This window comes from Saccostrea echinata, unplaced genomic scaffold, assembly GCF_033153115.1.
Source record: "Saccostrea echinata isolate AGI-Se365-2 ecotype Australia unplaced genomic scaffold, CSIRO_AGI_Sech_v1 ptg000001l, whole genome shotgun sequence".
NCBI classification, from domain to species: domain Eukaryota; kingdom Metazoa; phylum Mollusca; class Bivalvia; order Ostreida; family Ostreidae; genus Saccostrea; species Saccostrea echinata.
The window spans coordinates 26,494,699-26,506,989 of record NW_026889750.1 but is presented as its reverse complement, the minus strand read 5'-3'; the positions used below and the strand labels follow the sequence as shown (position 1 = coordinate 26,506,989).

The following is a 12,291-nucleotide window of genomic DNA, read 5'->3' as shown; positions in this document are numbered from 1 at the left end:
AAAATTTGTTATTTTGAATTAATTTGAAAATACGAATTTCAGAATTCATAATTTCAAATTGGTAATTAATTCGTTACCATATATAAGGATTTAGCCAATCGACATGACTCCATGTAATTGCCAGCTTACCAACTGGATGTTTGTTTGGATTTCATTAAACTGCGGTTTTGATATACCTGGTATTTTTATACTGTGACTGCAACCACGTTGAAGGCGGACGATGGGTTGCATGGCTGTTACTGGGGAAGTGTTGATACCACCTATGTCTTGTCGGTACGTAAGGTCTATACGTGTTGCAATCATCCAGCTGGAGTCGGAGTTCAACGCCAGTGTGCTTATCCAACAACACGAAGAATACCTAGGGAGACAACCATGATAAGGAACTGTCCAGAAGCTGTGTCATAATTAGCTTTACTACTTTCAAGCCTGTACAGGCATTTCTTTCTGTGGGGAAGGGCAATTCAAAAGGGAGAGGCAAAACATATTCCTGGTTCAAATGGTCAAAGACTTTAAACTTTCAAAGAAGAGGGTACCCCTGGTTCCCTTAAAAAATTATTATTCTCCTCCTCCTCATTCTAATTATTGATAATACTACGGGTATTGAAAAGCGTTTTCTTTTCTTAAACTACATTATATCTGACAATTATTCAAAGCTATGAACTTAACCATGTCTGATTATGCAAAATATCATTATTACCCAACGACAAAGGATGTCGAAGAAGATGGTACAGAAACATCAAATTCCCCCTCGTAAGTTGCCCAGTCCTCAGAGGTACTGAAGTCCGTACACACCGAAATAAGAGAGGGACTGCTCCATGTCCAACTGTCACATCCACTGAAACAGCTGACGCTGTCGAAAGTCCTCCGTGTGCCACTATCCTTATAATCATCGTCACAAACAGGACTATAGGCTGTGTTTCTCCATGACATTCTGTGTTTGACACGAACCTAAACATAAAAGATTATTCTCTACAATTTTAAAGATTTACCGTCGCCCAGAGTTTCCGTTAGAAATGTTATTTCAATTTCAAACTTTAAACTTGTTACAGAAACCTCACCCAGACATCACCTGTCTTTTATTATGTAGACTTTAATCTAGACTTAATTTAGACTGTAATCATGAGTCAGCAACAAAGGGCACCTATTTAGGTGATTTGTCACCATGCTCAAGTCTGAATTCAAATCAATCAGGAGTTCTAATATGGTTCAGATACTTCTCATTGCCCAGTTTTCACCAAAATAAATCATTCTAACAATCTTCTACGTAGATCGTCCCAGAAATACGCGAACATTTTCAATAAATTTTGTTCACTAATACTATAAAGGTAAAAATTGGCATACATCTTGATCAACATTTTTTGAACAATGCATAAAAATTTCAATGAAATATCTCTATAAATATTATTTCCTTCTCCGGTAAACGAATCTAACAAATCAGTTGTCGGCGCAACACTGACGACGTCAAAACGTAGCTTGTGGCGTTTGTGAACTTGTTCTGGAAATGTGCTTCTGATAAAATTCGTTTAAGCATAAATTAGTCACTGTATTTAATTTTCTTTTATTTACCGAGTTATACATCTCAAATACTAGTGTTAATCAAAAACATTGCGGAATTAATTCTTTTAATAGACAATTTTTCCATCCCGATAATAACCCCAACAGTTCGCATTGCTTAAAGGCGGCCTTCACTTAGATCTATGATGTTCAGCTTCTGACTTTCAGTTTGTCTTCATTTTTGTTGGTCTTCAAAACGCCTCTTTCATCGGATAACCAGTCAAGCCATCCTCAAACCCCTTCAGCTAGGGATAAACCTGTGTCCGAGATTTATGTTTCTGTTTTTCCATCGTTAACATCTCTTTTATTGTATGGACAGGAGTCATATCCCGCTCAACACAGTACTGCTTATTAGTCCCCTACCGAATTTAGAAAAAAAAAAGTGCGGAAAACCAAGTGGGACAGACTGACAGACAGACAGAGGGGCAGACGGACAGACAAACGGATGGAAAGTAGGGCTGTCACGAGTACCCGAAATAACCGAGAACCGCGGTCCAAGTTGTTCGCTTCCGGTTCCATTTTTCCGGATTTCGGTTCGGGTCTGGTTTATATATTAGAGTCTGTTCAATACAAAAAATGGCGTCGAAATCAAAGGAATGATGACGATAACAGTGATAAATAAACATCACAACTGAAATCTGCTTCATTCCATGACAAAAGACTTGTCACGGAAGTAATAGATAATTATCAAAACGAGCAGGAATTGTCAGGTTGTGGCTAATAGTAGGCCAAGTCACCGATGTCTTCACGCATGGTTAAGACTTGTTTTCAATGTAAATTTAATGTAACAAATAAAGATTTTTCAAGTTAAATTCATGAAATTAAGGTTTAAAATAGATGTAAATAACCGACCCGAAAATTTACAGAACCGACCCGACCCGAAAAATTTTGGAACCGTGACAGCCCTAATAGAAAGACTCAGAGGAAACCTATAGTCCCCTCCGGTTTCACCAGGAGGGGACTAAAAAAGGCAGTATTGTCTTTTTTTCGTAAAAGCTGTAAAAGATTGTATTTGTTTTTATCATGTGAATCCATTTGGAAAGAAACATTGGATTTGGCGTGTTTGTGTCACTGCCTATATATACTAGCTGTCCTACTGTCCGTCTGTCTGTTTCTTTAAATTCGTAAATGGGTTATTACTCCACAACCCTTGATTAAAAGGAATTCAAACTTGAGTATGTTGTTGCTGATCACCTAATGAATGATTCGTCTTTTTAAAGTCATGATCAAAGCAACAGGGAATGAAAAAGTGAAATGTCCTCCTCTGGCCACGGGGCCATAAAATCTTTTTATTGCTGGTCTCGCTTGATTTGAATTGTATTCGAAATTAACATTGTTCTTGCTGATGAACTATAACTATGAAAACCTTGATCGAATTGAAATCAAATCTGTCCTATCTTTTAATGCCAAATCTTTGAATTAATTTAAATTCAAGCTGTAAAGTCATATTTCTTCCTCCTTTTTAAAATACTTGTGCCATGAAAACCCCAATCTTATTATAACTGCAAATATTATTTTTACCATCCATATACATAACTATAGTTGAATATACTTATTTACGTATAAAATATTTGTATGAAAGAGTAGATTGAAACCTTGGATATGCTAATAAATAAATACGATGTACAGATTTATAGCGATTTTTCCCAATGACGGGCGAGTTCTCTTTTAAAAAAGACGTGCGAACTGTCTAGCATTTTGACTTAAGCCCACCGCATCCGGTTTAACCGCGCTTAAGGGGGCTCTCTACAACGTCAAAACATGGCGTACTTCCGTTCGAAACGCCATTTTGGTCCGAAATGAACTGATTCTGTCCTAAACAAATTCACTGAACACCGATAAATCACTGGGTATAACACAACTTGCGATATGTATACTAGCTCTATTGTGAATGGAATCTATCCCCTCGAGGTGAGAGAGTGGCCAATGTAGCCTTTCATTAAACCTGAATTGTTTGTCAGTATATTCCAATTCGGATTATTTATTCACAAACAATATAATTTATTGAAATGAAATATGATTATAAGTAATAAAAAGTTAATATAATAAACCAATGTCTTGTCACCATGATATTTGATCATTGCGTGTCAAATCCACTCATACGTTTCCATAAAGTCCTAAATTGATGCTTCTCTACAAAAGCATATGCTTTCCAGCGAAATATATCCAAAAATGCAAATTTAAACAGTTAAAGCACATTAAGCGATGTATCACATTCCCATCGCCTATAGAGGAGACACCCTCTTTCCAACAAGTATACACCCCGCATATGTGGTTATATCAGGTGAAATTGAAACTCTTCATAAAATCACCAAAACGCTTCAATAGTTAATTTTGTTTGTATGTTGTTTGACGTCCCTCTCGAGAATTTTTCACTCATATGGAGACGCCACCACTTGCCGGTGGAGAGCTGCAAATTTTGTCCTATACTCGGCACTTACGGCCATTGAGCAATGAGGGATCTTTTTCGTGCCAGCACCTACTGCGACACGGGACCTCGGTTTATACGGTCTCATCCGAAGGACCGGTCTTCACGTCCCACAGTGGGATTCGAACCCGCGACGTAGGATCAACTCCTTAATTCGCGACTCTAGAGCAGACGCTCTAACCACTGCGCCACGCGGGCGACTGCTTCTATAGTAAGTGGAATTATATTAACTCAAACGTTTGATCAACATTGATTATCAGCTGTTTTGTATGGAAAAGGTGCAGATTTGAAATGAAGAAGTATTTTGTTATACGAATTTCTTTAACCCGCTTATCATGTCATGTCATCCGTAGCACAGGATAATACATGTACAGACAAGTTCGATGAAAACGGTAAGTAAATCTACCTTTCTTAATACTATGAATTCACTTTACATGTCTTTGACCAGAAACGTGTGGTTCTCCGCTTAAATTCATTTAAAAACAAAACAATACGAACTTCTTTTGATGTCCTAGTTTGCCATGTACATGTACTTATTCTTTTTTTAATACCTGTGCAAGTTTTAGAAGAATTTGATTAAATATATGAAAACCAATGCCAACTTATTTGAGCCCACTCACTAAACGGATCTTTGACACCTAAATTTTTGCGATGGTTAAAATTTTTGTCAGTTTTTCAATTTCATTCAATTTCTTTTTTTCATCATTTTAACCCTTTAAGAAGGGATTCTTCTCATAAGAACACCTATTTCTTATATTTAAAAATCAATGAAATTTTCACAGAATCAAGAAGACAATATCACTAAGTGATGGTATCAGTTGGATTAAATTTGAAAGTTTTATATTAGAGGCAAGGTCAGGTCAAGGTCAGTACCTTTTCCCTGGACATTAAGAATAAAAAAAATACTGTTGCCAACCATGCAATGCCTACCTCCATTTCAATAAATTAAATGTTTCTCTTATTAGGTCTATAAGATGATATTACCAAATTGACATAAGTAATTTAACTAAAATGGATATTGGGTAATCCGTATTTTCTCTACTTTTCTTAAAATTTTAAGATATTTTAGTTATTTTTATATGCTTCCTATATTTAAATTTTTCTTATTTTCACATTTGGTAAAGTTGTCACATAAATATACAAAATGATATAAAAACAAAAAGTTTTGACCGTTTACTAAGAGAGAAAAAAAACTTTTTACCAATTTTTGGCTCAAATCTGAACTTAGATTGGAAGCTTTTAAAAGCTAACATAATTGTAGTTTGTATGGAAAATCATATTTATTTGATATATTTTAAAACTTTAGTTCCTTATCATTAACTTGCATTTAAAAATTTTCTCCAAGTCTTTGATTGTGTAAAAATTATAACTAAATTCATTGTTCTATAATTATTTTGAGAGGCAGAAAAGAAGATATTTTCATACGCCGCCATTCCGCCAAATTATATTCCCTGATAGATTTCAAACTCAGTTTACCATTTTATTTAAAGTTGTACAATTGTGATGAGGAAAGAAAAATATGATCTTTTAAAGCTCTTGCATCTAAATATATACAACATATATTAAGCAAATATACTTTGAATATTTCATCTAGTCAGAAACCAGACAAGAATCCCTCCTTAATATTACATTTATTTTCAGATTTTGGAAGAAATCCATCTAGCTCTTCTCATGAAAATTCTGTTTTAGTTATTCTTTTGTCTATTATAATGTATTTAAGGAATGAAATTAACAGCTACCCAATTTATACGGTATAAAGTGGGTTGGTTCAGTTTACGCTTTATAAAGCGAAGTAGTTTAGAAAAAAGCGTATACTTTTCCAACCCACTTTATACCGTATAAATTGGGTAGCTATTAATTTCATTCCCTATACTTTAATTTTCATTCATTTAGTGTAAGAAAAAAGATGATTGCCCTTAAAAATGACTTGAAATTGTACAAAATTTAAATGTAACGTCAGGAGGATTGATACGTTTTTGACGCAAGTCATTGTGACGTAGGCAACCCAATTTATACGATATAAAGTAAATTTTTTTATCCAATCAAATGAATTAAATCATATTAAAATAAAAATTATGTAGATTTCATTTATAACTTTGTTTGTTTTCATTTCAAGATTTTTTAACACGAAACTTTGAAAAGAAAATTAAAGCATAAGGCTTTTAAAAATAAAGGATTGAGGGGTTTCTACAAAATAAATTTAATATTTTACATATTTCCAAAAAAAGGTTATTTACTTTGGAGCTTTATTTTATTGGATATTGAGTCTATTATTAGAAACAAATGCATGAAACAAAAAGCATTTATACTTCATAGGTGTAGAGATCCTCCTTAAATATTTTCTGCCTTGACCTAAGGGTCCACGTATATAGATACTTCCATTCATATGCCGACTCGATATACCTGAGTGAACTCAAAATAAAAGACACCGCAGAGTCTGCCACATCTGTTTCATATTACTGACTATAGACTAACTTTATGACAATCAATATGACTTTTGTTTTTCCATTGTCATCTTTCCTTATTTATGTTGTAAAATTCACCTATCACGTGTGAATGGTGTTTAAATCTCCCAACTAATACGACACTCAAGAGCATGCCACTCATCACGGTATCCCAGCGTTCGCTTCGTGATCGGGATCTATAAGGGTTCAATCGCCGTGCCGTGTCAAACCCAAGACGTACACTTCCTTCGCCAAGCGCCAATGTTGTAGAGCGACCCCCCCCCCTCCCCCCAGGTAGACTGCACCCGAAAGAGTTGCTCTAGAGTGAGCCTTCCCCGCTAGGAGGAAGTAACTTTCCCTCCATAGCCATACCCCCTCCCAAATAAAGTATCAAAAGAGAGTAAGTCTACCCAGTGGGGCCTCACTTTACAGCCTTCCCCCCGCAAGGTTTTTTTTTCTAGAGCTCAAAGGTATCTTTTTAGATATTGTCCAGAACGAAAGTGTAAGGCACTGAGAGACGGACAGACGGACAAACAGTCAGACCCAAATTAATATCCTTCACTTTCAGTGAAAGCGGGGGGCAATTAATGAACCATGCACCGCTGGAGAGGTTTGGTAACTAAAGTATCTTTATTGAGTGATTGTATACGTAGTACTAGTAAAAGCAAGGGTAAATGTAGTCCGAAATATCTGACGTTTTCCTTTGCGGCGCCATTACGAAAACTGGAAATTTCGCCGTCTCCAATCGGAGTTGATTTTCGATACATGGGAACCGAATTAAATGCCGTTTTTACAATTTATCAATAGTACAATGCTTCTAGTACTCACCAATATCGATGAAAAGAAAACATCACTCATCATTTCGATGCAGGAGGAAAGATTTTTTAAAATGCACGAAATGAAAAAAAATCTCGACAGTCAGATAAAATGTTTTCATCGGATTGTATATTTTATAAACAAACCATAAAAACGATGTTGGTGAGTACTAAAAGCATTGTACTATTGATAAATTGTGAGTTTGACATTTCATTCGCTTTGCAAGTATCGAAAATCAACCCGAGAATGCCGCCTCTGGTTGGAGGCGGCGAATTTCCAGTTTTCGTAATGCGCCGGTTCTGACGTTTTCCTGGCACGTAAAATATCAAAATCGTGAAAAAAGCCTGGAAAACGTCAGATATTTCGGACTAGAGTAAATGAAGAAGGAAAACCTGTTATGGGGAGGTCTGACTATACAACTAGTAGTAGACTAGGCCTTCCTGCTGGGAAGTGTGGCTCTAGAATGGAACTTCCCCGGGGAATCTCCCGCTCTAGAGTCAAGAATTCCCCCAGGGGACACTCTAGAGCCACACTTCCGGGGGAATCTGACTCTAGAGCGTGACTTCCCGGGGGAAGTGTAGCTATGGGGGAATCTCACTCTACAACACCGACATAAGAAGTGAAAGTTACGGGTCTTTTGGATGAAACATTAAAAATCGAGGTCCCTTGTCACGGTAGGCGTTGGAACGATGAAGAACTCTCACTGCTCTATTGCCCTGAGTGCCGAGTATATAGGTTTACAATAAATCCCTTCACCTGCTCTCTATATGAGTGAAAAATTCTCGAATAGGATGTTAAACAAAATACAATCAATTAATCAATGAAGCGCATGCTCTGAGTTAGATCAATTTAAACAGAGGCAGGCTATTGACAAATAATTCTACAAACTTGTTTAAAAGCAGCATTTCGTATATATAGGACCGTTACTATGACCTTGGTAGCAAATACAACCTATCATTGTGTCGTATTTTGACTGACATATTTCATGCTAATTGTTAGGCCTTTGTTTTTTAGAAAAAAGATTCCTACTCACTTAATAAATTCCACATCCAACTTAAAGAACATTGAAAGTCCTCTATTTATATTTTAGTAAATGTATAGACATTAAAGCAAATGTATTTAGCAGCTAGACAGGAATAGTCTTTTACGGCTGATATTTCTTGTAAATGACTGTATGCACAGTCTTAAGGTAGGTCGCGGGTTTACTGCTTAAAAATTCTTACGAGAAAACATATCCTGAAAATTTGATATAATGTTCCTTAGAATTTATAGCATTTTATCTGTAATTTTTATTAAATTTGTCTGAACGTAGTTTTAATGCTGTATTACTGTAAACACGGTATAGTTTTTAGTACTGTTTTTACATGTACGCTTTACTGTTGAAATATATAGAAAAATGACGTTTTTAAGCCAATTTACGGAAAGAGTTTCTTTAAACCAGAAGTCTTTGACGGACTGTAGCTCTACTGGTTGTACTTATAAAGGAAGATAAAAGTAGCACTTGGACTTGAAACTTTACAACAGCAATAAATAGAATAATGATTCTTGGTTTAGTCTCTTTTTGTGGCAAGATTTATTCTAATTAGACTAAAACTGGAAGAGGAGTAGCCTTTTAAAACAATTTTACAGAAATTTCGATTTAAGTAACCATGGCAACATCATTCAACAAAGTAAAAAAAATAACATCAATTATGTATCTCAGTGTAGTCTACTTGTTTGCCACATTATATTAAAATCAGACAAAAAGTGTAGGATGAGTAGCGTTTTGAAAGTATTTCAAGAAAATTTCTATTTTTAGTAACCATGGCAACACTGTTCATCGAAATCCAAAATTGGTAGAGAGAAAGATGTATTTTGATGTAGTCTACTTGTGTGCTAAGTTATACTAAAATTAGACCAAAACTGTAGGAGGAGTAGCATTTTGAAGGTATTTCAAGGAAATTTCTATTTTTAGTATCCATGGCAACAACGTTCATCGAAATCAAAATTCGATAAAAAGAATTATGTATCTTAGAATAAGTATAGACTACTTGTTTGCCAAGTTATACTGAAATCGGACCAAAACTGTAGGAGGAGTAGCGTTTTAAAAGTATTTCCCATTAATCTCTATTTTTAGTAACCATGGCAAAACCGTTAATTGAGATCAAACCGATAAATATAATAATATATCTTAGTGTAGTCTACTTATGTGCCAAGTTATATTGAAATCAGATCAAAACTGTAGGAGGAGTAGCATTTTGAAAGATTTTCACAGAAATTTCTATTTTTAGTAACCATTGCAACACCGTTCAATGAAATCAAAAACCGATATACAGGATTATGTATCTTAGTGTAGTCTACTTGTGTGCTAAGTTATATTGATATCAAACCAAAACTGTTGGAGGAGTAGCGTTTTAAAAGTATTTCCCAGAAATCTCTATTTTTAGTAACCATGACAACACCGTTCATTGAAACCAAAAACCGATGCAGAGAATTATGTATCTTAGTGAAGTCTACTTATGTGCCAAGTTATATTTAAATCAGATCAAAACTGTAGGAGGAGAAGCGTTTTGAAAAATTGTTTACAGACGGACAGACAGACGACGGACACCTTACTATCGCATAAGCTCTTCTGGTCTCTGACCAGTAGAGCTAATAAAGGTTGGATAACTTTTTAAAGACGTAGACGAAATAGTCAGGAATGTCAAAATATCCAGATGAGGTTAAATTAGAACTATTGAGATAAAAAAAATAATAATATGTCTTCTCGCTAGTTTTTGCTAAATAATTTCAAAGTTTGCTTTTATATTGCCAAAATGTTGCGTTTATGGCGTTATTTATTACTACAACGTGTGTTGAAAGTAATCACGTTTACATACGGGTATAAATACCTTCACATTTGGAATATGCAAGATCTAAAAGGTGACATAGTTGCAAAATGTAATTTTATTCATCATTTCACTAATTGCGGAAACATTTTAGGATAACCAGCAACTTATTTACACTAGTCTAGTATTTTGTGAAAATCATATTCTGCCCACAAAGTCAGAATAAACGGTATATTAAACATTTCTCGTGTATTAGAATTAACATGCAGCGACAACACGGCGAGTGATAAAATATTAATTCGTGTATTTTTAGGATGTTCATGTTCTGTAAGATTTCAGGCATAACACATGAATTAAATCACTTTCGCAAGCTGGAATATAGCCCTAACTCTCAAACATGTCTTAATTTTGAATTCTCTCAAACAAATTTCCATACGCAAAATGTAAAACACTTGCATTTAGCTTATACACAGAGAGCTTTTCTTATATAGCAAAAATGTACTTTAATACTTGTAAATTGTTTACGGAGTCATATAGGTCTGATAGTCCGGGTGTTTGTTAAGATTTAATTTTTAAATGCATTTCACAATTTGTTAGCCAGCATATACATAGCGACTACACGCGATTCAAATACAAAATAAAGACATAATAATTATGATAATTAAAATAATAATAGTTAACAGGAAAATACATGTACTGTAATTAAATTTCATCCGTTTTTAGTGTTGAGGAATGATTCCATCCTGAAAAAAGTTTCGCCCCGGCAAACATGGTGCAATACGCACTTCCTTTTGAGGTGCAAATTACGTGGGCACATACAACCTTGAAGTTTTTGGCTAAGAAATTTACGATGATTTTCTTTCTGCATACCATAACTTTTACGCTGACTCATTTTGATTGACTTTTAGCAGTTTAGTAACACTAATATTATAAATTGTTCCTTTCATTTGATTTAGTAATTAGTTTGTCTAAGACATTACACATAATCACATCAGAATTCAGACTGTCATTTAATAATACCCGATCTTGGTTCATACATGTACGACGTTTACGTACAATAGCATGCACTTTGAATTAATCTACTTGATTCGTACCTGTTGACTATTCAAAAATTCAGTTCATTTATTTGAAAACACCATCATACATTGGCATATAGTCTTGAATGTCTATTTATGAAGTTATTTTCAGAGAATTATACGGGAAACAACGGAACGTCGCCTTTGTGACGTAACTGACGTCATAATCAAATGTGCACAAAACAACCGGTCGGATCGTCGAAATTGTGTACCAAAATTGATGACAAAGCAAACCCGCGACCTACCTTAAAGCTTGATAAGCTTCTATACATGCTTGGTGAAGATTCTATGTGATGATGAGAGTGAATGGAGATCTGAATTATATAGACTTGCATTTGACAATTTTATATTCGTGAAATACTTATTTAATTATGTTTAAACTTACATTTAAAACTGTTTTGAAAGAATCTTTAACCACCCTTTTTACTGCTCTATTTTGGATATTATAAATTATTTCATTAGTCTCAGATTTGATTGTCGTGCTACGAGTATAATTGAAAGAGATGAAAGATACTTTGTTTTTCTTCAATTCATGAGAACATTGTTGTTAATATCATGGAAACGTATTAAGGTTAGGATGAGACATATGGCTACTGCTGAAAATGTCAATTGTTGTGTACTGGTCAGAGACCAGAAGAGCTTAAGCGATAGCAAGGTGTCCGTCTTGCTGTCAGCTGTCCTTCTGCCTATAAACTTTTTTTATTTCAAAATGCTCCTCCTTCTACAGTTTCGATTTGGTTTCAATATATTTACATTTGCAAATGTTTTCTTTAGTATAACACTATTAAAAGTCATTTTTAAGGACAATCATATTTTTATTCTTGCATATTTTTGATTTTGATGAACGGTTGTGCCGTGGTTACTACAAATAGAAATTTCCGTAAATTACTTTCAAATTAAAACGCTAATACTCCTACAGTTTTTGTGTGATTTCAATATAACTTGGCACACAAGTAAATTACAATTAGATACATAATTTTAGTGGATCGGTTTTCATTTTTGATGAATTGTGTTGCCATGTTTACTAAAAATAGAATCTTTTGTGGCATTCCTTTCGCTACTCCTCCTGCAGTTTTTGTTTGATTTCAATATACAATTTGGCACACCAGTAGACTACACTAAGATACATCATTTAGTGCATCAATTTTTGACGAATGGTGTTGCCA

General features: G+C 34.7%; 1 protein-coding gene across 1 annotated transcript in view; it reads right to left on the bottom strand.

Annotated features, from left to right (window-relative positions):
• The window catches only part of LOC133196319 (uncharacterized), a 134,558-nt gene that overhangs the window by 80,687 nt on the left and 41,580 nt on the right, over positions 1 to 12,291 (bottom strand). The window contains exons 2-3 of the mRNA XM_061332231.1: positions 698 to 948; positions 177 to 358 (exon numbers count right to left, since the gene is read on the bottom strand). Of these exons, the coding sequence (XP_061188215.1) occupies positions 177 to 358; positions 698 to 948 (433 nt within the window). The remainder of the gene's footprint in view (positions 1 to 176; positions 359 to 697; positions 949 to 12,291) is intronic.